Below are 25,465 nucleotides of genomic sequence, written 5' to 3' on the forward strand. Positions count from 1 at the left end.
ATTTGACAAAAAAAATAATAAAATTATGATAATAAATCTGGATTTATATTTCTTTTGACTACTAATCACTAATCGTGCTAATATAAAAAAAATAAACTTTTATATTAAGTAATGAAAATAATGTCAACAGTCTGAAATGATTAACCCAAATGAGCCAAAGAAATACCAATAAATAAATAAATAAATAAATAAATAAATAATAAAAATACTAATATATAATACTGTGGCCAGATTTCTGAAGAAATAAAGATTAAATAGGAAAATATATACTGTATGTATTTTTTATTTTTATTTATATAACTGTTGCAGTAAAGTAATGGAAGACTTTGTCTACATCAGCACGACTCTATTGTCTGCTTTGTAGCAAGTTATCGATGTCCCGGTCAGTTGCCATGGTTTTCAAGCTGGACAACAGGAAAAAAGTATGAAAAGCGTCTCTGTCAGTCAATTTACTAATATTTATACAGAAAATGGTAGACCATAAAAATAAAGAGGAAGAGGTTATCAGCTTTGGTGTATCGTGTATTTATTAAAAATCATGAATTTCCATAGATTCATAACGAAACTTTAGTGTGAATCTGTGGAGATGGGCGGGGCCCATAGGCCAAGAGCGTTGTGAATGGGCGGGGCGTGATAGGCCAGAAATAGGAAAGGTGGGCGGGGATTAATATCCCAGAGGATTACCCTGAGCCCGCCCTCTTCTCGGCAACCAATGACGTAAGAGGCCATTCAACTGCCTGATGTCCAGCTGCTCAGGAGCTTCTTGTTGATTGTGCTCAGTGTAAAAGATTAAGAGCACTCATCCAAGAGGACAGACCACTAATGCCCACCATTCCATCACCATCTCAAGGTCAGGGCATTTAGTAATATTACTTTTTTTAATTCATTTCAATGTTTCAGCACAGGTGTCTCTTTGCCTAGAATAAGTTGGGTTCATTATTTTCAGTAAGTGAACTATATTAATACATATCGTTTGCATGTGTAAAGCAATGCCTTTAAAAAGGAAAATTGCTTGAAATATTATGTAAATGTCATATAAATAAAATATTTTGCTCCAGCATAGATATATATAGTGTATAGAAGTTACAGGTACATACAGGTACTACACACCATGTGCGTGCAGGCAAAGACATGCTAATACACTGTTATATTTTCTCCTTACAGGATCTCCTAATCAGATGCTTAACACAACAAATTGAATATTTAAACCCCTCTAAAGGACTGAGTGCACCAAAGGTATCAGGTTCCAATAGTTTGCTTTAATGTGTTGTGAATTTTCTATTATAGCGAATTGAGGAACCAGAGTTTGACGGCTGTTTCGGTTGGTTTGACTGTGAAATGTAGCAAAGCATCTAATCCTCAAAACTTGCATTAAACATTTTATAGAAAGCTTCATCTGCCAGAAGTGTCGATTTGGTGCATGAACCAGCCATCTGCCGTGACTGGCCAGAATCCGCCAAAGTGTAAGTAGATACAGAGGTCTCTTTTCACCCACCAAAGACACTCCCAGCCTGATGACAGGCGTCTTCATTATGGGTTCAAGTACAGAGTGTTCTGAAATATTAGGCTCGTTTGCTCCCAGCAACATGTACTGGTAGCTGCCTATTAACTTCCATTTGTCCAGCTAACAAAGCGATCTTTACTCGAGGCCTTTTCATTCCTTATCTTGCCTCCCATCTTAAAATGTAAATATGATATTCTTTTTAATAAATAAATAAAGTACACAATTGCTTCTGACAAGGTTTGGCATTGGGGTACTATATTTAATAAATAAATAAAGTACACCATTGCTTCTGACAAGGTTTGGCTTCGGGGTACTATATTTAATAAATAAATAAAGTACACCATTGCTTCTGACAAGGTTTGGCATTGGGACTTGTAGGCATAAACAAAATCCTTCCTTAACCTGTAGTTGAACTGCATGTAACTGCATTATCCTGCAACATTAGACCTCTTGCTTTCTGCACTACTGGGATCTGATGTCAAGTCTGATATGAGTTCCTAGCTGTTGAAAAGCGACTTTAGGAAAGAGAGATTCTATTTCTGGCTCTTCAATTAATTATGGTACATTTATCTTCTATAGTCTGAGACATCATAACAACAAGCTAAGGATGCTGACCCACAGGTGGAAGAAGCTTGGTCTCTCAGATCCTGTCAGTGGTAACAAGAATGAGCACACGCGTGAGCAGAGCCATAAAAAGAAGCAACTTGCAAAGAAAAACTGTTTGCTGAAAATGAACCCCATACGGGCAAGACAATCTCAAAGAGAAAATACGGAAAAAGATGTCTTACACCGTTTAAGTTCGAACATCTCTGAAGCTGGACTTTTAGAAGGGAAAGTAAGTGACACACACTCATTGAATAACATGTCAGGATCGTCAGAGTGCCACACGGACAGTGACGTTTCAGATCAAGAGCAGGAAAGCATTGAAATGTCAAAGTGGGCAGCAGCTGTGGAATTAGACTTGAAGCCAGAACCTTTTGATGAGGACCTGGATCATTGTTCCACAGAAACTGCGTTTTACCCAGAGGTTCTTCCTGCATCACTGGACTCCACACAGAGTCTGTCTTCTGAAAATCTTGATGTGACTGAGACTTGCCTTGATTCTGTAATAGCACGACTGATGGAGATAGAAAAGCTCCAGGCTGCTACTGTGGAGAAAGAAAAAGCAAAACTAGCTAGATCCCGTCCAGCTACTGCTAACACACAAAACAGCAAACGTTTAAGAAAAAGTGACTTTCCAGGATGCAAGACTGGAGTATCAAGGGATGCAGAGTGCAACTCGGTTGTGTGTAGTTTTACCAAACTTACGGTTTCTCCCAACTCTTCATGCAGGTGCAGGCATCCTACTTGCCCAAAACCAGGACGAGGAAGCAAAGGCAAGTTGCCACATCCCACCTTGCTTAAATGTCCTGACAGCATGTCAGGCAAATGCAAAACAGCTGAAACCGGGTTCCCAAATTTCTCTGTTAATGTGAAGGTTCCACAAAAACCCACATTGCCAAACAGGACCAAGAGCTTAACGACACACAGAAGCTCTACATCAGCTAAAAAGCCAACAGTTCCTAAATTGAAAACATAACCCTGTTATATTCATCACTGTTGGATGTTTGTCATTTAGGAAATATAATGCTGCATCTATGGTCAAGAGTTGCTCAAAATATAATGAAAATACTATAATAATAATAAAAAAGACCACAGGAGCATTAAAAGTGTTTTTCTTTCTTTATTCATGGTGTCATGTCATTATACACAGTGCATCTGTTGAATGAATATGAATGCGGTATTTGAACAGTTCATTTGAAAACTGATGGTTTATGAATAATGGAAGAGACGATGGGCTTCTTTAAAATGGGATTTCAGCAGAAGGGTGCACGACTAGTCAGGATATCCTCTTTGTAGGTTGTATAGTGATCAGAACGGGATGTAAATGTTGACTTACCCTAAAAATAGAGACAAATTCAGGTTAGTTTTAAGGATCATGTGTAAAGACATGGGTCAGTGAAAAAAGAAGGGTATTACCTTTCAGTTGTTCAATTTGGCTATGCCACCAGTTTATTATGTATTGTTATTATATAATCACCAATGTTTCAGAAAACAAACTTCCTATAAATGCAATACAGCTGAAATAAAACTAGGTGGCATGGGCTGGCTGATTTTGATGCCCATTAACCAAAAGCCAACTCACTTCACTGAATCCGCCACTCTTTTTTTTTTTTTTTTTTTTACTACTGCCAGCCAAGTAGCTGTAACACTTTTATAACATGTATACCTGTAGAATAATGGCTCAGGTTGTGTTTAGTGGCTGACAAATGAGACTTAAAGCTTAAAACCAGAGATTAAATCCAAATTACAAATTTTGCTGAAATGTTGAATAAAAGTAAAACTAGTAAAGATCACGCTCTAAGGCAAAAACCTTTGGTCAGATGTGAGTCCCTTTAAGAGTCTTCTCTAATCGACAGCACCTAAAATACAGAGAACAAATAAACCAGTATCTTTTCCCCCCAGTGTTGCAACAGTCAATCAATGTCACTACAATCTGAAGTGATGATTAATACATCAGTCTGTCCACTTACTTGTTACGGGTCGCTTTAATTGCTATAAACTAGAGATACAGTACTAAATAATATCATTAGGGGAAATTTGTAAGTGGTGTAATCATCAGCGCCCTTGAATATTTACCATTAATACATGCTACACAATTAATGACTTATTTGCTGACCCTCGTTCATATTCAAGACATTATTGTTTACTGAAAAATAAAATAAAAACTCTGAGACATGAAATATTCCAAATCTAGTCCATGTTTACTCTGAACATTTGCAGGGCTAGACGAATAGCACATGCCATTTTCTTACTACACATTCACACTATGTATAGGGTAGGAAAAAAAAAATCTGTGGTAAATACTGCGTACTGTGTAAGGGACTTGAAAAGGTGTGAGAAAGGAGCTAGAAAGTGTGAACTCAAAAACAAATCAAATTTCAACATCCTCCATTTCAATCATTAGACTGGTCATTTCTGTCTATGCTATTTTGGAGCTACACATGCCTTTAGGAGTGACCTGGAATAGGGGTCTTGTGGAGGTCTTGTCTCTTTGAGAGCAGAGGCAGGCTGGAGGATGGTGCACAGAGAAGAGCCTCCTTTGGTTGGAGAATATAATCTCTCTCTCTCAGCAACCACAAGGGAACAGTGGGAGAAACATCATAAACAGCAGTTAGTGTCAACGAAACTTAAACGTAAAGTGTATGGTATCTTAAACCATAATTACCTGCCATTGGGTGCACACAAGACAAACCAAGAGGTCTATGACCATATTTTTCTTACTTTTTCTCCACATCAAACATTTTTTATTTTACATTGTTTTATGATAAACACACAATTATAAATTTACAATTATGCAAACTAGTTTTAACATGCAGGACATGGTATGGATAATATACAAGTTGGATGAGCTAGTTCTGTGTCTTAATTATAACAATAAAGCAATATGAAGTAAAGAATCAATTACCGCTCAAAACAAGCAGATTCATAGAGCAGATGAGGAATATCCCTGTATCAAAAGACAACACGATCACGTCAGGCCAAAGGAACACAGGCTGAAGTACACAAAAAAAGCTCATACAAAGTGCACAACATTTTAGAACACATGCACCCCTTGCGAGAACATTAGATAGACTAAATGCATCCACTGAGAGTCAAACATTGCATTTGAACAATACATGACTGTCAGAGGCAGTACACTGAAGGTGCTTGTTCAGTTCAAATATTTCAGACTGCCCCTTTTCCCTTACCCTTAACAGCAATAGTGACAGCCTTGGAATTCCTTTCCCAACTTGTTTACGCAAGAACTGTTTTTAGGAATTAACTTTGGCTCTGTGGAAGGATGATGGGTTTAGACCGTTCCTCGTCTCTACATGCAAAAGATGCCAGAAAATGAGCATACTGTTTTTTTCATGAGACTTTCAGCCAAAATGTATAACCGAGGCACCGCATACTGGCAATTTTGGCCGGCCGAGCTTACCTTCAGTGTACTGATAGAGGAACACAACCTGCCTTTACAGAGGAGGCCGTCCCTGCAGACAGGCTCAGGTAGGGCTCAAGAGCTCCGATTTCAGCAGACGCACACCTACAGGCCTGTGCACCAGTGGGCGCTGTCGCTCTAGCACCTGAGGGAGATGCGGATATAGACTGCATTTATCCTGAACTTACATCATCACGTACAGTGTTAGGGGAGGCTCAGACTATTGGAACACCAGCAAATGTATAGATAGTCATTTTTGTTGCTTTCAGATTCTATCAATTATTGCATGAACATAAACAAAAAATAAAAATAGTTTTAACCTGCTGTGTGTGAGCCTAAAAATTTCAGGGGCTGGTGACACATCTTTATGAGGGCAACATGAACTAAAAGCTAAAAGCAAGATAACTTGGGTTCAGAAAGTAAAAACAAAAAAACGAAAAACAAACAAAAAACCCTTTACTTGTACATTAAAATGCCTCCTCATCTATTCAGTCATGCCTACAAATACAAAACCATCACTTTGTTGGCAGACTTTTCAAGGATTTGGTGTTGTGTATCCTCAGAAGTTTGGGTATGACAGTCACATCCTCTCCTGGATATAGGGGTGCTGCAGGGCCTGGTTGATGCTGATCCGCTTGGCTGGGTCAAGCACCAGAATCTGATCTATCAGGTCTTTGAGCTGAACCACCTTCTTCCGCTGGTCTTCCGGTAGTCTCTGACGCCCAATCATGTCGTTTAACAGGTCCTTAGTGGGGTTGATGCTGCTCATCACCGTCACTTTTTCCTGGAGAGCAGGATATTCAAAAAGTCAAAGAAGAGAGAGAGAGAAGAAAGAAAAAAAAGAGTGTTAGCAGGACTAAAAGACACACTGAAAAACAGCACGGGGAATGTTTTACAATTGATTGCAACAGAACAAATAAGTGGAAATGAAATGATGCTTACCCGTTCTGTAACTTTATCTACCTCTGTATACAAGAAGTTCAAGTTTTGATCAAAGTGTTGGTCCTTGAACAAGCCTTTCCTGATCATCTGTGAATATTTTAACAATATTTAATCTGTTCAGATATTGTTCCAATATTAATCAACAGAAGAAAACCATTTATTAAGCACAAGATATTTAAGATGATAAACTTAATAGGCCTCTAATACAATATTTGTTTTCCAATCAAATGTCCATCACATTACCTTGTTGGGCATTTTCCCTTTAAGGTCCATAGCAAGTTTCAGCATGTGGTTGTTGGTCTTCCCAGGGAAGAGGATTTTTCCTGTGTACAGCTCGTACAGTGTGCAACCCACAGACCACATGTCGATTCCATAATCGTAAGGTTTTCCAATGACTGGAAGAGAAAGTTAACATCAAATCCACGAGAAACCACTAAAACAAAAGCAACAGACCCTATACAGTTAAGAGCAAAAACAACTTGAGGCTGAATTGAAGAATATGCAAGATACACATGTAAACTATACTTCACACTGAAGCCCACTTGATGAATAATTTATATCTAGTATTGTGCTGCTGCATACAGAATGAAAGTAGATTTTTAATGCAGCATGTCATTACTTCCTACACTCCACAAAGACAGACTTACTGATCTCAGGTGCTCTGTAGAATCGGCTGACCAAGTAGGGCGTGATGTCGTTCTCAGCGATGTGGGAGGCAGAGCCAAAGTCACAAAGCTTCAGTATGGTTTTCGACTCATTCACCTGCTCGAAGAGAATGCAAGCAATTAAGAAAGGAAATGCTACCGGACACAAAGACTTGGTGTTGTGTTGCAAGGTAACACTGTTCATGAACTTTACCAGAATGTTGTCAGGTTTGATGTCAGCATGAAGGATGTTGCAGCGCTTGAGGAGTTTGAGAGCTAGGAAAATCTGCTGGCTGTAGGAGCGCACTGCCTTGATGTGGAGACCCACATCTTTGCCATACTTTTTCAGGACCTCCCGCAGGTTCATACTGGAACCAAATCATATAGTTATGCAACATTTATTTCACTATTAAAAAAAAGCCAAACCTTTTCAAAGTTTCTGAAGGGCTAAACTGTTCCATCAAATGAAGAATTACCATGTATACTGAAACTGTACAACTTAAATATTCGGGGACTCTGAGAATGCTGCCAAGCTTAGTTAAAAAAAAAAAAAAAAAAAACTGCTGCTGATGCTTATCTAATACTCTAGAAGTATAATGTCACCCTGACATCTTTAACACGGAAAGTAACACAGCTCAGCTGAAAATAACCTTACCTGAGTGGCTCAAACACCAAACACAGGTGCTGCTTATGGTAGAAGTGCCTGAACAGACGCACACAGTGGAATTTATCATCAGGATCGGCATCATTCAGCTTCTTCAGGAACTCAAGCTCTTTAAGGCCGGTCTTCTGCCTATGAGGAGGAAATATTTTTTAAATGAATATTCATATATATTTGAAAGTCTGAAGCATGATTTAACCATTATGCTTAGCTTTTACTGAGAAATGGCAAATCCAAAAAAAAAAAAAAAAGAAAAAAAAAGAAAAGAAACTGCAAATAGATAAAAATCACTGAATTTATATGAAAATATTTATTATAGTGCACTTAGGACACATTCAGTACAAATAGAAATTTCTACGGTACTCATTGGTCTAAACAACTGTCACATATCTGCAATGCCATTTCACAAATCTAGGTGATTGTGACACCCAAATTGTGTTTAAGCAATATACAACGATGAGTTGTCTTACATGAGCTCATTGTTGCGTATGATTTTCACAGCAACTTCTTGACCAGCTCGTGCCAGGTCCCTCGCACGGATTACATTACTGAACACACCCTGTCCAGTGTAGCCGTAAACATCATATCGTTTGTCTAACATCTCTCCGATGTTCACCCCTGTAAACAAGAGGAAAATAAAAGACATGATTACTCAGTGCATGCTAGCACTTTCTGCTTTGTAGAATAGTCAGGCAACTGAGCAAAGACACGTATACTTTAAATGTCACTTACGATAATATCCTTCAGCATCTGTCCAGTTGTCTTTCAGACTGGGGTTCTCCTTAAAGTCCTTCCCAATGCCTGCTGCACGCAACCTTGCACTCTAAAAATAGAAAAACGGTAAACATGAAGATTGAGACCAAGGCTATATTCAGACAGACCCATCTTTGAAAAGTTTGTAAATGTCAGAATGCTTAATGATATCTGATTATATTTTTGGTCTGTATTTTTCTTATTACGGTAACTTAAATACTTTAAATCTTATAACCTGAAGGGGAAAAGAATTGTGCTATCAGGTTTAAAAGCTACAGATTTTGTTGCGTTTTGAATATCACTGGAATATCTGGGTTTTTAATCTTACAATCTAATTTGAATACAACTAAAGCGCTGCATCTTTTTTTACTAAACTGTCATGTCATTATTCGAAATCATGTAGGTTAAGCAGCACAAAGTAGACTTCAATCACAGCACAGGATTTTTTTTAATGTTCAGTGCAAGAAGAAAATGCTTTGTGATAAAGATTACCCAGAGAGGTAATGACATTTTGTTCAGGAGGGAGCACGAAGAAGTTCAACTTACCTACGCAGCAAAAAGCCATTAAGGGAAAGACAAGATCTTTTGCAGCACTATGCAATTCTACCTGTGCAGATCTCCTTACACAGACAACTTTATTTAAGCACTCAGGCATGGAAAGTCTCAAACCCATGCAATGCAAAACCATTTCCTGACTACTTACGTCAAAGTATGCGGCAAACATGTCATCTGACTCTGTAAACATGTCAGGAGCTGATTGCTTCTTTGGATTACCCCCTAGAAGAGAAAAAATGGGAGGAAAAAATAAAAAGAAAAAAGAATTTAATGTTCATCTACAAAAAATAATCAGAAATATCATGACCCTGCCACAACACAGTTAATAATTGGTGTATTTTGTTCTTTAAACGTCGTTTATGATCAAAATCTTATCTGGTATTTGAGGTTCACTATCAGGTTTGTTTTGGTGTCATTAAACCAAAGTAATAATTACATTTCTGCAGACAGAAAGTATTAATAGACTACAAAGCACTTTTACTTCAGTAACTTTATCCTTGTCAGGGAATTTTTTTTCTCTTCAAAATGGCAAATAACCATCACATAATCAAGATAACAGCCAATAAAGTGGCTGCATGTCAGCACATAATTAATGAAATGGAGACAAAGAGAAAATTCTCTCTATGTGTCCATTAATGAAATGGAGACATAGAGAAAATCACCAAGAAAATTTGCATCTTTTCCATCTAGTGTCTTTTTTTATGATAACTTCGACTACATAATAAAACTTACCGTCTTTTTCCTGGGTGAGCAGATTGTGTTTCGCCTTAATGTTGGCCTCGAAGGTGTCCAGGTTCTCTTGCTCATAAGCCTTTACATCAGCTGCAACTCGCTCTAGAACATCTTCTGGTGAGGGAGAGCGGCTGTGAGAGCTACTCTGAGGACTGGCAGGCTCTGACTTGCTGTTGTCCTCGTATGCTTCCTTATATTTCTGCATGGGACATAAACATGGTCAAAAGGTTTTCAGCATTGAACAAGTTTGCTTTACTGCAGATGAATAGCCTGCCAGTATTCTGAATTGCATGCAGACTTTAGAGCTTGTCTACTGTAGGCCTGGACTGCTTTGGTTGGAGGCTAAATTCGAAAAACCATGATCTCTGAATGCTAAATTTCAGATGAGCTTTGAGAATGCGAGCCGGCATGCCACGAGTACATTAAAGTTACTCTGCACCATTTTTGGTCAGACGTCGTTTTTGCACATTATATTGAGCAATGGATAAATCCACTCTTCTGGTCAGCACTCTGACATGATAAGCCATAACTAAAAGTGGAAATGAGAAATATTTCTTAAAAATTAATCAATCAACAGCTTAAATCTAATACAGAATTATTCAGACCTGTTAAAAACATTTGGAAGGGAGCTACTCTGACCTTTGGCTATGCCATTCAGACAATTGGGGCTTTGTATAAAGCTGTATTCATTCTTGCCTCAATTCTGACAAGTCTCCCCATCACTGTGAAGCACCCAATACCACTATGCTGTAATTACCATTGTTCACCATGAAGATGTTTTTTTTTTCTTCTTTACCCATTTGGCATTTGATGTGCAGTAACTTTGTTGCTACTTAAGTCCCTCAAGTGCCCTTCCCTAGATCACTGTCTTGATGCAGTTAGATTATGGATGTATATGGAGTTCGAAAAACTTAAAGGGTTGTTTAAATAACACACTGATTTGTACATACAAAAATGTGTGCCTTTCCTGAACAATGTCCAATCAGCTGAAACTGTCACTGAGACTACAGTCAATTGCTAGAAAAAATCTAATCAAACAGGATGCACCTGAGCTCAAATTTAGGTCGGAATACTTCATTTTTTTAAACATTTAAATTTCATCAGATATGGTTAGAAACCTTGAGAAACCTTGAGAAAATGGAGGTGTAAATCTTTCACAAACACCAATAACAAAAAGACAGCTTTATCAGTCCTGTTATTTATTTGTCTCAAAGCATGTGCTGATCGACTGGCTCCTATTTTCACCAATATCTTCAATAGATCTCTGGAGCTGTGTCAAGTCCCCTCCTGCTTAAACTCTCCACAATCTTCCCGGTCCCCAAGAAACCCTCCATCACTGGACTAAATGACTACAGGCATGTTGCTCTGACATCTGTTGTCATGAAGACCTTTGAACAGCTGGTATTGGCCCACCTAAAGTCTGTCACAGAACTGATGCTGGATCCCCTACAGTTTGCCTACCATGCAAACAGGTCAGTGGACGACGCAGTCAACATCGGACTGCACTACATTCTGCATACATGGACTGCCCAGGGATATACGCCCGGATTCTGTTTGTTGACTTTAGTTCGGCTTTTAATACTATAATTCCGGAAATTCTTCACTCTAAACTCCTAAGGCTCACTATAACACCTTCCATCGGTCAGTGGATCACCAGCTTCCTGACAGACAGGAAACAACAGGAGAGACTGGGAGGTGTCACCTCCAGCATTCGGACAATCAGCACTGGCGCTCCACAGGGATGTGTCCTCTCCCCACTGCTATTCTCCCTCTACACTAATGACTGCACTTCAAGTGACCCAACTGTTAAACTCCTGAAGTTTGCAGATGATACTACGCTCATCTGTCTCATCCAAGGTGGCGATGAGTGCATACCGAGAGGAGGTAAAGTGGCTGGTGCTATGGTGCAGTCAGAACAGTCTGGAGCTATACACCCTCAAAACTGTGGAGATGATAGTGGACTTTAGGAAAGACCCCTCAACACTACTCCCCCTCACAATATCTAACAGTCATCTGTGGAGGCCTTCAAGTTTCTGGGCACTACCATTTCCCAAGACCTGAAATGGGAGTGCAACATAAAATCTGTCATCAAAAAGGCCCAGCAGAGGATGTACTTTCTACGCCAATTAAGGAAGTACGGTCTGCCACAGGAGCTGTTGATGCTGTTCTACACTGCAGTCATGGAATCTGTCCTGTGCACATCCATCACCATCTGGTTTGGTGCAGCAAAAAAACAGGACAGGAACAGACTGCAATGCACGGTTAGAACAGCAGAAAAAATAATTGGCACCCCCCTGCATTGTTTTCTTGTATAGTATTGTGTTATTTATGTCTGTACCTTTGAGAGTCACAAACTGCTGGAACCAAATTCCTTGTGCGTGTCAACACACTTGGCCAATAAATCTGATTCTGATTCTGATATTACCTGTACAATTGCCAAGCGCTGGAGTCTCCTTTGCTCTATCAGTGCCTCCTCATCCTCTTCATCCACATCATAATCTTCCAAACTACATGCAAACAAAATCCGTAATTATGCTTTGTGTAAATGCATAAATGCCTGGAATCACCAAATATACAAAACTGACAGCTCTTATGCACTTACACGTCTTCATCTGATTCATCCTGATCGGCTTTCATGCCTTCCGACAGACTGCCCTTAAACTTATCATCCTTCTCCCTGCTTCTTTTCTTCCGCTCCTGAGATCCTGAGCGTGCCTGATACCTGTAGCCCATCCTTCCCCGCTCCACAGACCTAAGGCAACAGCAGTGAAAGTAAAAAAATAAATAAATAAACAAATAAAAATGACTCCAGTTTAAAACTGTTAAGTGATAAACCCAGGAGAACTCAGGAGGCCTCCGGAGAAAAAAAAATCATTACACTAGAATTAAACTGAGAGACATCTTGCACAGACCTTCGTCTGGGAAGAGGAGATCTGCTGGTGCGTCTCCTGGGAGAACGGCTCGGCCTTCCTCTGGAGCCGAGAGAGGGATTCGGCCCACTGCAGCTGGCTGCCTCATCACGGGACCGCATCCTGTAGGGCACACATTTACATGAGGGAAGACCAATATAAAAATGAAGAAAAATGTCAATTATTATTGAGAATAGCATTGATTATTAGCATTTCAACTATTTCACCCCTTGTGCCCATGCAGCATAAACACTGGGGTGATGGTCATGAGGTCAAATAAACAGGAGGATAAATGCATGAGGTCAAAAACAATTAAAAATTCTTTGTGTGTGACACCTTAAATTAATCATTTTAGATCTCTTCAATATCATTGTGCAGACCATGATTGATCCATGCTAAAAAGGAAAACAACTTATAAATATAAGTTAACTTATTAATATAAACTTAAAAATATATAACATATAAATAAGCGCATCTGCTTGATTCAAACCTGTTGGGCGAGAGTCTCTGTCGGTCGGATTCTCTCCGTCTTCTATCAGTAGAGCGAGAACGTTCCCTTCTGGCTGGAGATCTGTTGCGGGGGGCAGATCGAAAGTTGGAAGGCTGTTGAGGGGAATGGCGTTCCCTGCTCCGGCGAGAGGATCTATCCCGGATTGGACTGTGGATGTGCCTTCTGTGGGGGGATCTGTTTTCCTTGCCTGATGAGACCTCCTTACAAGGAGACTTGGCTGATGGGTTGTCCCTGTCCCGCTTGCGGTCAGGCTCAGGTAATCTTCTATGTCTGTCTTTTGAACTGGAGCGTCTTACCTTCTCTGGTGATTTGGCATGGTCAGTACTTCTGGTCCCAGGCTGGCGAAATGAAGATGAAGAGTCTCTTTTACTTCCCTGTTCTGTCTCTGCAGAGCCTGACTGGGAATCCTTATGGGTGTTATTCTGTTTCCTGGATAATGTAGGAGATCTGGATTTTGTACGACCACCTCTGGACTGCTGCATGTTATGGGATGGCTTCTTCTCTAAAGATGGGCATGGACCTTGAGTTTTGTGTTTGTTATCTGAATCTGACTCAGGTCTACTCTTTTTTCTATCTGATTTATGTTGGATAGCTGCCTCCTCTTCAGACTTGCTTCTACTACGCCGCCAAGGACCCATTCTTTCCTCATCTATAGAACTGTCCTGACTTTGTTCTGTGTCTTTAGCAACAGACTGGCTTTCTGGTCCCCCAGGCATATGAAGCTGTTCTAGATTCTCCCTCTGCTCATCCCTATTACATGTCCGCTCCAGCACATCCATATCCTCATCTGAGCCTGAGTTATATCCCTGCAGTATCAGTCCCATTCCTGAGTGAACTCTTCCCTCCATCAGCTCATTATCGAGCTCTGCTTGGATCAGGGCCCTTTGCTTTTCCAAATCCTCCAGGGCTGCTAGGTCATCCAACCTGGTCTTCTTCAGTGCCACAGTTTCATCTGCGACCTCGACGCCCCTGTCATCCACCCTGGAGGAATCTCTGTGTTTGCGCTTTTTATGCTTGTGTTTGTGCTTGTGTCTGTGTTCCTTTTCCTCCAGTGATAAATGTTTGTGTTTTCTGTGCTTGCTGTGATGTTTGTGTTTTTTTCGCTTGTGTTTCTCCATGCTTTCATTTTCCTTGCATGCCCCGAGTCTATTCTCTTCCTCTTCACCTGACACATTGTTACTTCTGTAAAATAATAAATAAATAGAAAAAACAGAAAGGAGTCATCAAACTCAATAGTCTCACACACAGAACTAAAAAAAAATTAACTGCTTCAAAATTAAATGATTATTAATACTAGATTCGATTAGCCGCATCACTTTATGTATAAATATATAAAACTATTGTTTGTCGTTAAATAATTATAATGATAAATGTATAAAATAATTATAAATATATTAAACTATTGTTTATCGTTGCAAGACAGCTAGCTAACCATATGTTGACGCTATTGTTGACAAGCTAGCTAGATAGCTAGCTAGCTATCTGGCTGGCTACTAAACATTATTCTTAGCTAATGTCCATTACATTATTACATTATTAGATTACATTATACAATACAAACAGCGGGATTTTAATCATCTACATATTTTATCACTGTGAAATACAGCTGTTTGCTAACGCGTTAGCAAACCGAGCTAATCAAGCCGCTTAGCCTAAAAGTTAGCTAGCAACATTGATACCATGTCCTAACGTTTCCATAACAACCGAAACTAAAAGCTAAATGTACGCGAACAAATAAATATTAAAACCTTCTTTGCCCAAGAATACATGTATATATTTCACAGGTAACCAAACAAAAACTCTCTTACGCGAAATGATTTACTGCATCGTTAATCATGGTTTCCATCTTTAGCAACGGCAATTTAGGCTAAACGGAACTAGCGAACCTTCAGTAAGCGCATGCGCAGTACGTGAGGAATCGGCAAACCTAGGGACCGTTTAAAAAGCACATTCCATTCCGAAAAGCCAGCCTAGATTCTATCAGTGAGATTTCGATATTTATACACACGAATAAGGCGTAATATATATATAGAAGAGAAGTTTAGGATATTGTGTATGCCAAAGTTTATTTGCCGAGTTTATTCTTTGTTTACGTTTTAACTTTGTTTTGGCATTTTGCATTGACCCCTGAACAATAGCCATGCTAGCTTGTCAGCTAGTACATTTCCACCCTTAATTTCCGTTCTGTCTTGTATTGTCATAACCGTTTCTGTTATGATAAGGACATGCACTAAGGCAGATATATACTCTGATAACAAAGAACTGAAGTTAGGAAACAGGTGAGGTGAATGAAATGAGTCAGAATGTGTATACTGTTAAATTAAACTGTCCCACGTGCAAGCACAGTAACCATTAATGTGGTACATTATAATACTGAACAGAACCAGCAGTTGTATATTTCAGTTTATCTTAAACATATAGCTTTAAATTCAATTCACAGCAGACATTTTAATTCACGTGTTATGATGTATACCATGTTGAACAGTATAGGAATTATAAAGTACACTAAAATGCTTGTCTCTATACATCTTTCTTGGCTTAATGTACCACTAATGTGTGTGTATGTATTCCCTTTATGTAAGCAGGCCATAGTATGGCTGGGATTAAAGATGCATATCAACTTATAGACCCTGTAACGCTGAGTCTTCGAGAAGAAAGCAGCACATCCCAGTTTTACTGCAGCTCTGCCAAGGGATTTCACCCTCATTTGTCCACTTTGGTGGAGGCCTTTTTGGTTGAGGTGTTTCGCTGCCGAGTGTGCCAGTTTACCAGCAGTCTGAAGACTAGCATCTGCAGTCACATCACCGAAAGCCATTCTTCAACATTATCATCACCATTATGTCACAACCTCTCCTGCCAGGAGAAGGAGGAGGAGGAGAGCTTGACCGAGCTTGACCAAAATGCCTCTCCTTATGATCTGCATTCTGGCTCCAAAAATGGTGAGGACCACATGGACATGGACCGCATGTTCCTGCTCCCAATGTATGGCATTTTGCAGAACATCAGCTCACCACCATGCGATATCAGTTTGAGTGCCAATTCCGACAGCAACCTTCATGTGGCCCAGACGTGTGAGGTGAGTGATAACTTATTGCAGCAGCTCTATAACCATAAAACATTGACATATCCTGATGACTGTATACCTTTTAAATCAATGCGTTTGGTACGTTTTGTCCAGGTGAGCACTTTGTTTGATGAAGACAGACACAGTGATGAAGAGAATGTCTTTCAGCTGGAGGATTCCAGCCACGGACTCCAGGGGCCTCTTTCTGCTGATATCACCTGTGCTGATGATGAAGAAATGGCACAGTCGGCTCATTTAATGACTCTTGGCTTGTGCAGAATCTCTAGTGCCAAATGTCCCTCTCAGCCTGTCCCCCTGTCTGTTCCTTCAGGTGGACAAGATGTCTTAGAGACTTCCCTGGAAGACAAGCAGCCCCTTTTGACCACATCTGAAACACAAAAGCAGGCTGAAGAGGAAATGGGGCTTTCTTGTGTGTTTTGTCAGGCAGTCTTGGCTAATCATAGCCTCTTAGAGGTGCACTTGAAATGCCATGACGGTGAACAGGGGTTCAAATGCCCACGCTGTGGCTGGGCAGCAGGAGACTGGGCCGATATGGAGTGCCACTGGAAGAGCCATGCAAGAAGGAAGAGGTCTAAACACCACAAGTGTTCTTTTTGTTCCCGAATGTTCAGAAGAGCAAACTTATGTGACGCTCACCAGAAGAGGCATAACCAAGCTCGGACGAAATCTTCTCAGAAACAGTGCTTACTATGCTTTAAGTGGTGCCGCTCGGGGCAGGAGTGGGAGGTACACCAGCGCTGCCACTTTCAGGGAGGCTTTAAGTGCTTGTATTGCGATTTCACAGGTAAGCTGATATAATGGTTATTTTTGCACTTGCAAACTTTCAAATTTATTTGTATAGCACTGTTAACAATTGACATTGTCTCAAAGCAGCTTTACAGGATATAAACATAAAACGAAAGGTTAATATAAAGATGCACGAAGAACAACAACTTCGATGTTCTTGCTCTTTCACAATTTTGCTGTGGTCTGAATATGAGCGTGCTGGTTTCCACTCTCTGCAGTATTTCTTTTGGTTTCAGGCTTTTTAAAAATTATTCTAGCACTTTTATATGCACTTCACCTCTTCAGTGTCCAATTTCATTTCCCTGTCACTCATGTTACATATGGGGGGCACGGTGGCTTAGTAGTTAGCATGTTTGCCTCACACCTCCAGGGTTGGGGGTTTGATTCCCACCTCCGCCTTGTGTGTGTGGAGTTTACATGTTCTCCCTGTGCCTCGGGGGTTTCCTCCGGGTACTCCGGTTTCCTCCCCTGGTCCAAAGACATGCATGGTAGGTTGATTGGCATCTCTGGAAAATTGTCCGTAGTGTGTGTGTGTGTGTGTGTGTGTGTGTGTGTGAGTGAATGAGAGTGTGTGTGTGCCCTATGATGAGTTGGCACTCCGTCCAGGGTGTATCCTGCCCTCATGCCCGATGACAAACCGGCAGAAACGCCCATTTCAACTACTCAGCTCTATAGATGTGGTTGCAATGAGTTTAAGACCATATTATCCTATTTGTTTGTATCCCGTTCCACACTTGTTCTTTAGAAAAAGCTTGGAAGAAGACGTACAAGCACATTCTTCATCAGCACACCCAGACCGATGGAGATTTACACCACGACGTTTCCTACAACGTGTAAGTATCTCTCAAGTTTTCCAACCAGCCGACGACATTCCACGGTAGCACTCCAGACTTCAGACGATGCTGAATTGCAAGCTGTGTTCATTTGTTATTCACACACAGATCATCATCCTCCCTAAAGTTTGGTGCTCCATTGACAAACAGTTACTCCAAACGCCTGGGTGATGTGCAGGTGGAGTCATGGAGACATGCAACAAAGATGAGTGAGGTTGTAGAAAAGAAGAAAAGTGACAAAGACAAAAAAGACTATGCAACGGTCACCGAGCAGGAGATAAGTGTGGGATTAAAGACCCCTAAACGGAAAGACTTCTGCTGCATGCTGTGTGATAAGTATGTTATATTCACATTCTTTCCATTTTCCACAAAATGTCTAGAAATCTTTGTATAGCTTCATTATAGTTTATAGGGCTTTACACTACATTAATAAGAACTACAGCTTTGTCAATCACATGAAATTTATGGCGTCTGGCAGACGTCCTTATCAAGATTGACTTACAGAAGTCTGTATCCATGAACACATGGACGCAACTTCACTAGGTTATGAACTAAGTAACAATGCTTTTAAAAATCCATGTGTTTGGACAGAAAATTTTCCACCAAGCTGACCATGCGGCGTCACATGGATATTCATCGTGGGGAGAAGCCTTATCAGTGCCTTCGCTGTCACTACAGTACCAGACTGAAAGCCTCGCTCATCCAGCACATGCGTGTCCACACAGGTTCACAGCTTTTATTACTTTGGGAGCATATACTCTTACATTGTGTTACAGTTTAAACTGAAGTATAATGGCATCAACGTCTTAAATAGTTTTAAGTAGAAAATAGTTTTAAATAGAAAAAAGATTTAGCATATCGAAATCTTTACAGATGTAGCTGATTTCATGTGTTGACAATATATATTTATATATAAGCATGATCGCATAATCATATACTTTTCATCAGCAAGTGCCTGGAGATCAACAGATGGCTACGTCATCCATCAGGGAAAGAATAGGGATATGCGTCTTATCCAGCCCCATAAATATGTGGCATAAGATGCACCAAGAAATCGCAATATGCAATTTCATTGGTCTTTAATACATTCAACAGCTTCTAGGCTCACATCACTATATATTATTTGATGGTCGTTTTACAAAATCTGAAAGTTTCCGCCACTAGTCTCCACCACGACTTCCCAGAACTGTCCTGGTGCAGATGATGCTGAATTGCAAGCAGTGTTCAGAAATTCACAAAGTTTTGGTGCCCTGTTGTCAAACATTTACTAGAAATGCATTGGAGATGTGCAGAAGACATGCAACAAACACGAGTGAAGTTTTCGAAAAGAAGAAAAGTGACAAAGACAAAAGAGACTATGTAACATCCACTGAGCAACTACGTGTCATTACGTCTTATTGCCCAACAGCATCACAGCTCTCCAGCACATTTAGAGTTAGAGGTTTTGGTTGCCATGACATCAGAGAGTCTTATACATTGAATCTAAACCCTGTAGGTGTAAAAAGAACAAAAAAAAACAAACGCATTGTCTTCCTTGCTGTAGGTGAAAAGCCTTACAAGTGTCCCCAGTGTCCATACGCCTCCATCGACAGGAGCTCTCTGAGACGACACTCGCGGACACATACTCAGGAAAAGCCCTACCGCTGCCAGTACTGCCCCTACAGCTGGTAAACACACACACACACACACACACACACACACACACACACACACACACACACACACACATGACTTTTGATGTGTTTTATGGTGCTGGAGAAACATTGTTTAATTTCACAAGTGTAGTGCATCAGATATTTGAAATACAATAAAAAAGCTACTTGACATCCAAAATTCTTTTTTTCTGTGATGGCTCTGATACCATAATCATTGCAGTACCGGACTGTTGGTTATGTTTCCCTGAGATTTACTGAAGTGTGCTGCCAGCTGTAGGGTACTAAGATAAATAAAGGCAGAGTTTTGATGTTTTTTACAGTAATGTGGTTTTGATTTCCTAGACTTGTAATATTTGTATGTCTTTCCACATGATTAGTAGTGCTTAATGAGATCTACTCAAATCATTTCAAGTGGGAGGCAAACACGTGAGACCGCTATTAGAGCTGTGTGCTGATTTAGAGTAGATTACATAAGGTTGTAAGGTTGAAATGTACATGCAGTTCTGTTCTAGAGATTTTTTTTCCAAACTAGAATCCAAGGGGATACAAAACTCTAGATATATATTCTGTGATTATGGGTCTGATGGTATGTTACTGTGTAGATTTACATTTTGCAAATAGATAGGACAGGGATGGGGACTTGGTGCAACTTGGTGGTCACTGGTGGTTACTGTCTGCATATTCTCACATGTTCTCTGGTTTCCTTCTACCACCAACAAAAATTTGCTTGTTGATGGATTGACTCATTTAAATTTGCCTCTAAGTACTCGTGCAAAGAAGGGTGTATTAAGTCATCACACCCAGTGGTCCTGGGATAAACTCTGTATCGACCCTGATCACGCCAAAGCAGTTTCTTTAATTAAATGGTTAAATAAGTTTATAGGCTTCAGGCTGTCATTTATGTACATACAAATATATACAGGCTTGCAGGTATAATTGCATCTCTTGTTATTATTGCAGCATCCAAAAGAAAAGTTTGGACCTCCACTCACGGCGGCATCACACAGGAGAGTCATTCCCTTGCCCACTGTGCCAGTATTCAACACCGGACCGACAACTGTTGCTGCGCCACACACGCAAACACCACACCACTGAGAACACTTCTGTGCTCAGGACAAGGAGTGCACCGCCTTCTAAAAGAGCTCGAAAGTCCAAATAACACAGGCTACAGTGTTAGGACTGCAGTGATTAGGAAAAAATTGTGGAAAATACCTTCGATTACTTAACCAATGACAAATCTAAGTGTCTATTTTTGTGTGGAATGTAATACCAGGTGTAGCCGTTGGGGGCAGCAGTAGTGCTGGGACTTGTACTGTACTACACAGGGCTATCATGCACAGACTTTAAAACAGATCGAAAGATTTTATTTGCAACATATAGGTTTCTTGATTATCTAAGAAGCTCATCAGAGCAAATGTGAGAAAAGGTTTATGTGGACATGACAATTTTGATACACAATTTTGATATATATAGAGTGAATGAGTGAGTGAGTGAGAGTGTGTGTGTGTTTAGCAATTTCATTGATTATTGAAGCCAGTTATGTTATTTTGTGATTTAATATAGTTGGGATTAAGAGGGAGAGAAAAATCTGTTTAAATCCACAAATGTAAAAAAATTCACACTCCATCTCCTGTTATTTAATAGAAATATCAAATTCTTTTTCTGTAATTTAAATTGGTTGTTATTATAACAGGGAATAATCGTTACAGATTACTGCTAGGAAAACTCAGTAGAGTAAGATATTAAAAAATATGTCATTTATCCAAAAATATTTTGCTTATTTATTACACACGTAATTGAATATTTAAGTATAATTTTTTTCATCCCGACAGACTACTATTAAAATATTTGCACTTCCAAGTGGACTTGTTTAAGCAATGTGATTGTTGTGAAATATCATTTTTAATGCATTTTTATCTTTTGGAATAAGAATAATCATATGATAAGAGTAAAAAGAATTATTTTATGAGAAATATGATATTCTGTCCTGGTGGTGTGTTTTTTAATAATTAGAGTGAAATTGTTTTTCACCCGAATGAGTAGCTGGGTTACAGGGTATAACTTTCAATAAACTTTAACACACTTTTCCATAGACACGGAGGGGAATGTTGGAATACCTCCAAGCTGAAGTCAACCAAGATTTACACTGTACACTTACAGGCTGGTGCATTGTGAATTCTACCAAACAGTACTGGATATTGTGCTTCACACTACTTCACACAGTAGATACACATGGAGATACAGCACATACATAAATTCTATTTAGTATACTGATACACTTCAGTATCCAAAAAAAAAAAAAAAAAATCCAAAAAGTGTATGCAGTCAGTATGATGTGGACTTGGGTGAGTTTCATTTTTTACATTTATTTTGACTGCATATTTGTGATCAGATTTCACAGCAAAAGTTGTTTTCTGGAGTTTCTCTAGATGGATATTAGTTCATCGAACTTTTTAGTACATTACAAGGCAGAATGTAGCCCTTGTCAGGATTCTCAAAAAATCTGATGTAAAACTTTGATCTGATGTAAACTGTTAATATGCACTTCCAAAAACAAAACAAAAAATCCATCTGATGTAAAGGATTTAAGTACTGTAGGTGGTTTGCTCAGTGGTGGGATGTAGATTAAAGCTCACTTGGGGGGTACAGTACTGTATGTCTCTATGAGCTTAGCACATCTAGCCATTGGGAAAACTGCTATAGCTCTTTGAAATTAGATGGATCTCATGCCACAGATTCTCAGTTGGATTGAGGTCTGGGGTTCACAGGTCATTGTCCTGTTGGAAAATGAACCTCTTTTTCAAATCTTTGGCAGACTAAAATATTCACCTCAAGATTTGACCTTTAAATGATACTGCCATGCTTTACTGTGGGAATGGGGTGCTTGGGGTCAATGGGAAGTGTTGCATACATAGCCTTTTCAATGATGGACTAAAGGTTCAAATTTATAACTTTGTTTGTTTAATAGTTATTTATGGGATTTTCAGTTTGGAAGTTTTTTTAAATAACCTAATACTGATGTATATGTCTCCATAACTTTGTCTCTGACTTGTTTGGAGAACTTTTTTGTTTTTATGTTTCTTGCTTTGTTGTGTGTCAGATTCAAGGGGCCTTTCAAAAATTAATACTGATCAAGTGATTGTTTAAATGATACCATGACTGCACACAGGTGGACCTTAATCAACCGATTATGTGACTTTTGACTTCTACTATTCTGACTTATGTGACTTTTTGTACTGGATTGGTTAGATTTTTTTTTTTAATTGGTCGGACTAGACCTTATTTACGGATTTCATAGCAAAGTGGGTATGCTCTCAAAACTTTTCAGTTTAAATTTTTTTTTATTCCTTCCACTTCAACACATTGGACTATTTTTTATTAGGTCCATTAGATAAAATTCAAACCAATTTTAATTCCCGTGTTGTAATGCAACAAAAGAGGAAAACCACTAAGGGGGTAAATAATTTTGCAATGCACCTTACGACATGATTTCACTGCCTTTAGTGTGTCAAGCTAATTTAAGGTAAATCTACATAGGACAAATAAGAGCATTTTTATGGTTCCAGTTAGTGTCACCTGAGAACAAAAGGCCAATGATTTTCTTCCTTCCAGAGAAAGTCAGTAAGCACTCTTAAAGGTTCTGTGTAAAAACCTACTCAGAAAGGATTCTAAAAAAAAATCCCTTTAAGGAAGTAAGAACCACTAACCATCCGTAAAGAAATCTTTAGGCGTGTGAAGTCCTAGTGTTTATAGCGTACTACTTTCCATGCCAATGGTAAGACTGGGCAAAGAGTCAAACAAAAATGTAAAGTGTGTTTATGATCTTGTTGGGAATAGAGTTAGCCATTCAAAATAATCATTTCCAGACATTGGGATCCTGGTGTTTATAGTGGCAAATTTCACCCTTCAGCTGAACAGTCCAACACATTTAAGCAGATGGCATGAATATTAAAATATGCTACAATTATTCATGTTTAAACAGTTTCTTCTGTTAGTGTGACCCTCAGGAGGTAAAACAATCATGGAATCAACAATGACTCAAAGCCAGTTGGACGAGGTGGAAAAATTACTGACCAGTATAATCTGCATGTTGAATGAGGTATGGAAACTGTTTAAATCTAAAGGTTTTAAAAACTTTTGAAAAGTTTTTCTATGAAATTTTGTCTTTTTCAGTATTCCCAGTCTGAGGCATTGCTCACATTAGTTGAGGAGCCCCAATCTGAGCAGGCTAGGATACTCACCTATGATTCGGTTCAGCCTATCAGTCCCGTCACAGAGGCAGGTTAGTCATCAGATATCTGTAAAGAACTTCATATTTCTGGTATAATAATCAGTGATGACAGGAATGACAGATTTCAATTAATAAACAATGAAAGATCATAATTTATTGTTGCTTTTGAATTAATGTCGTGGAACTTCTGTCAGACTAATTCCTGTTATTACTTTTGTTAAGCAGGCATTTCTATTTTCTTTTGATTTATATATATAAATATGGGGGAAGTTGTGGCCTAATGGTTAGAGAGTCTGACTCCTAACCTTAAGGTTGTGGGTTTGAGTCTCGTGGCCGAACACGACTGAGGTGCCCTTGAGCAAGGAAACAAACCCCCCCAACTGCCTAAATGGGCACATAAATGACTGCCCATTGCTCTGTGTGTGTGTTCATGGTGTGTGTGTGTGTGTGTGTGTGTGTGTGTGTGTGTGTGTGTGTGTGTGTGTGTGTGTGTGTGTGTGTTCACTGCTGTGTGTGTACACTTTGGATGGGTTAAATGCTGAGAACAAATTCTTAGTATGGGTCACCGTACTTAGCCATATGTCACGTCACTCACTTATATAAAGATACAGATTGTCATTTTACTTTACCGCTAACCTTTACAGAGTGTTAACAGTGGAGGCTTCTTTCATAAATGCTAAGTAAAATCTTTACAGAATACTGCACCATATTAACATTTCCACAAGTTTCTGTTGTTATGTAGCACGTTATTTAATTGTTCTTAGGTTTAGAATCTGCCATACAAATTTCTGTAAATGAGCTGTTACTATAGATAAGATAGGAAACATTATATGAAGGAGCAAGTCAGAGCTGCCACGTTTTGGTCTTGTGACCACTCAGAATAGAGTGAATAGAATTCATTAAGAGCTGTGGTATAATTGTTCCATGCTATCATTGATTATCTTCCCATAAAAGCACAACCAATCATTTCATTTATTTATTATTATATCTAATGATCTTTTGCATTCCAGATGTACGGAGGTCCAATGGATTCTGCCTGGCCAACACTGAAACTATACTTTATGACTCATCATTATTGAAAGAAAGTGAGAAATCAAAGTGTGGGAAAGACCACTGACTATTTTTCAGTGAAGCTGATTGCTTTAAATTAAATAGTGCCTGTGTGAGTCTATGGGCTCTTATGTTGCTAAATACAAGGTGTTGCATATACAAAAGTTAATTATGATCAAGTCAAGTCAAGAAGCTTTTGTTGACATTTCAACCATATATAGCTGTTGCAGTACACAGTGAAATGAGACAACGTTTCTCCAGGATCAAGGTGCTACATAAAACAAAGACAGGGCTAAGGACATGTAAGTAGTCTTAGCCACATAGAGTGCAGCTGTGCAACCTGGTGCAAACAGTGCAGGACAAGACAAACAAGACAGTGCAGGACAAAAGACAGTGCAGGACAAAAAGCAGTGCAGACATAAAGTTACAAGATAATACAAAAAGTACAAAAAAATGCAATACACAAAAGACAATAAACAGTAACAGAAATAGTGCCGACCGACCAGAGTAAATACTGAATGTTCAAACAATATTTCGTGCAGTAACATTAGAATGAACACAGTTTCTTAGCAGCAGGTCCTTTGGATAATATA

General features: G+C 39.2%; 4 protein-coding genes across 12 annotated transcripts; 3 read left to right on the plus strand and 1 right to left on the minus strand.

Annotated features, from left to right (window-relative positions):
- Positions 1 to 401: 401 nt before the first annotated feature.
- On the plus strand, positions 402 to 3,477 carry LOC113657569 (protein FAM217A). 2 transcript variants are annotated; one of them, XM_047801165.1, is made up of 4 exons: positions 402 to 945; positions 1,165 to 1,236; positions 1,387 to 1,463; positions 2,084 to 3,477. In XM_047801165.1, the coding sequence occupies exon 4, from the start codon at positions 2,112 to 2,114 to the stop codon at positions 3,081 to 3,083; it is 972 nt and encodes a 323-aa protein (XP_047657121.1). In that variant the 5' UTR covers positions 402 to 945; positions 1,165 to 1,236; positions 1,387 to 1,463; positions 2,084 to 2,111; the 3' UTR covers positions 3,084 to 3,477. The 2 variants fall into 2 exon arrangements, with proteins under 2 accessions (XP_047657121.1, XP_027025294.2); XM_027169493.2 differs by having other exon boundaries at positions 402 to 850.
- Positions 3,215 to 15,187, minus strand: prpf4ba (pre-mRNA processing factor 4Ba). 6 transcript variants are annotated; one of them, XR_003444151.2, is made up of 17 exons: positions 15,041 to 15,187; positions 13,212 to 14,414; positions 12,725 to 12,844; positions 12,415 to 12,564; positions 12,238 to 12,319; positions 9,813 to 10,011; positions 9,229 to 9,302; positions 8,505 to 8,595; positions 8,243 to 8,390; positions 7,767 to 7,904; positions 7,326 to 7,479; positions 7,115 to 7,229; positions 6,711 to 6,862; positions 6,468 to 6,554; positions 5,526 to 6,309; positions 5,296 to 5,414; positions 3,215 to 5,054 (listed from the first exon to the last, which is right to left on the minus strand). XR_003444151.2 is itself a non-coding variant. In XM_027169002.2 (15 exons), the coding sequence occupies exons 1-15, from the start codon at positions 15,076 to 15,078 to the stop codon at positions 6,106 to 6,108; spliced, it is 2,955 nt and encodes a 984-aa protein (XP_027024803.1). In that variant the 5' UTR covers positions 15,079 to 15,187; the 3' UTR covers positions 3,215 to 6,105. The 6 variants fall into 6 exon arrangements, 1 of the variants encoding a protein (XP_027024803.1); XR_007137973.1 differs by lacking the exon at positions 5,296 to 5,414; XR_003444150.2 differs by having other exon boundaries at positions 3,215 to 5,414.
- Positions 15,188 to 15,351: 164 nt separating this feature from the next.
- On the plus strand, positions 15,352 to 21,566 carry si:dkey-154p10.3 (zinc finger protein ZFP2). 3 transcript variants are annotated; one of them, XM_027169003.2, is made up of 8 exons: positions 15,352 to 15,511; positions 15,815 to 16,308; positions 16,411 to 17,101; positions 17,849 to 17,936; positions 18,045 to 18,272; positions 18,528 to 18,661; positions 19,480 to 19,603; positions 20,552 to 21,566. In XM_027169003.2, exons 2-8 carry the CDS (start codon positions 15,826 to 15,828, stop codon positions 20,748 to 20,750), a joined length of 1,947 nt encoding a protein of 648 aa, XP_027024804.2. In that variant the 5' UTR covers positions 15,352 to 15,511; positions 15,815 to 15,825; the 3' UTR covers positions 20,751 to 21,566. The 3 variants fall into 3 exon arrangements, with proteins under 3 accessions (XP_027024804.2, XP_047657116.1, XP_027024805.2); XM_047801160.1 differs by having other exon boundaries at positions 18,087 to 18,272; XM_027169004.2 differs by having other exon boundaries at positions 15,818 to 16,308.
- A 211-nt stretch (positions 21,567 to 21,777) lies between these two features.
- Positions 21,778 to 25,154, plus strand: LOC125138949 (PX domain-containing protein 1-like). Its single transcript, XM_047801397.1, has 4 exons — positions 21,778 to 21,936; positions 23,587 to 23,690; positions 23,765 to 23,873; positions 24,833 to 25,154. The coding sequence occupies exons 2-4, from the start codon at positions 23,613 to 23,615 to the stop codon at positions 24,937 to 24,939; spliced, it is 294 nt and encodes a 97-aa protein (XP_047657353.1). The 5' UTR covers positions 21,778 to 21,936; positions 23,587 to 23,612; the 3' UTR covers positions 24,940 to 25,154.
- The last annotated feature ends 311 nt before the right edge of the window (positions 25,155 to 25,465 follow it).

The sequence above is a fragment of the Tachysurus fulvidraco genome, chromosome 1, assembly GCF_022655615.1.
Source record: "Tachysurus fulvidraco isolate hzauxx_2018 chromosome 1, HZAU_PFXX_2.0, whole genome shotgun sequence".
NCBI classification, from domain to species: Eukaryota; Metazoa; Chordata; class Actinopteri; order Siluriformes; family Bagridae; genus Tachysurus; species Tachysurus fulvidraco.

Excerpts from the sequence above, each read along its gene's own strand:
- LOC113657569 (XM_047801165.1), top strand. The coding sequence starts at position 2,112 with ATGCTGACCCACAGGTGGAAGAAGCTTGGTCTCTCAGATCCTGTCAGT.
- si:dkey-154p10.3 (XM_027169003.2), top strand. The coding sequence starts at position 15,826 with ATGGCTGGGATTAAAGATGCATATCAACTTATAGACCCTGTAACGCTG. Across the intron at positions 18,273-18,527 it reads TGCTGCATGCTGTGTGATAA|AAAATTTTCCACCAAGCTGA; the intron begins GTATGTTATATT and ends GTGTTTGGACAG. Across the intron at positions 18,662-19,479 it reads GCACATGCGTGTCCACACAG|GTGAAAAGCCTTACAAGTGT; the intron begins GTTCACAGCTTT and ends TCCTTGCTGTAG.
- prpf4ba (XM_027169002.2), bottom strand. The coding sequence starts at position 15,078 with ATGGAAACCATGATTAACGATGCAGTAAATCATTTCGC. Across the intron at positions 14,415-15,040 it reads GATGCAGTAAATCATTTCGC|AAGTAACAATGTGTCAGGTG; the intron begins GTAAGAGAGTTT and ends ATTATTTTACAG. Across the intron at positions 6,863-7,114 it reads CTACAGAGCACCTGAGATCA|TCATTGGAAAACCTTACGAT; the intron begins GTAAGTCTGTCT and ends TTTCTCTTCCAG.
- LOC125138949 (XM_047801397.1), top strand. The coding sequence starts at position 23,613 with ATGGAATCAACAATGACTCAAAGCCAGTTGGACGAGGTGGAAAAATTA. Across the intron at positions 23,691-23,764 it reads TAATCTGCATGTTGAATGAG|TATTCCCAGTCTGAGGCATT; the intron begins GTATGGAAACTG and ends TGTCTTTTTCAG. Across the intron at positions 23,874-24,832 it reads CAGTCCCGTCACAGAGGCAG|ATGTACGGAGGTCCAATGGA; the intron begins GTTAGTCATCAG and ends TTTGCATTCCAG.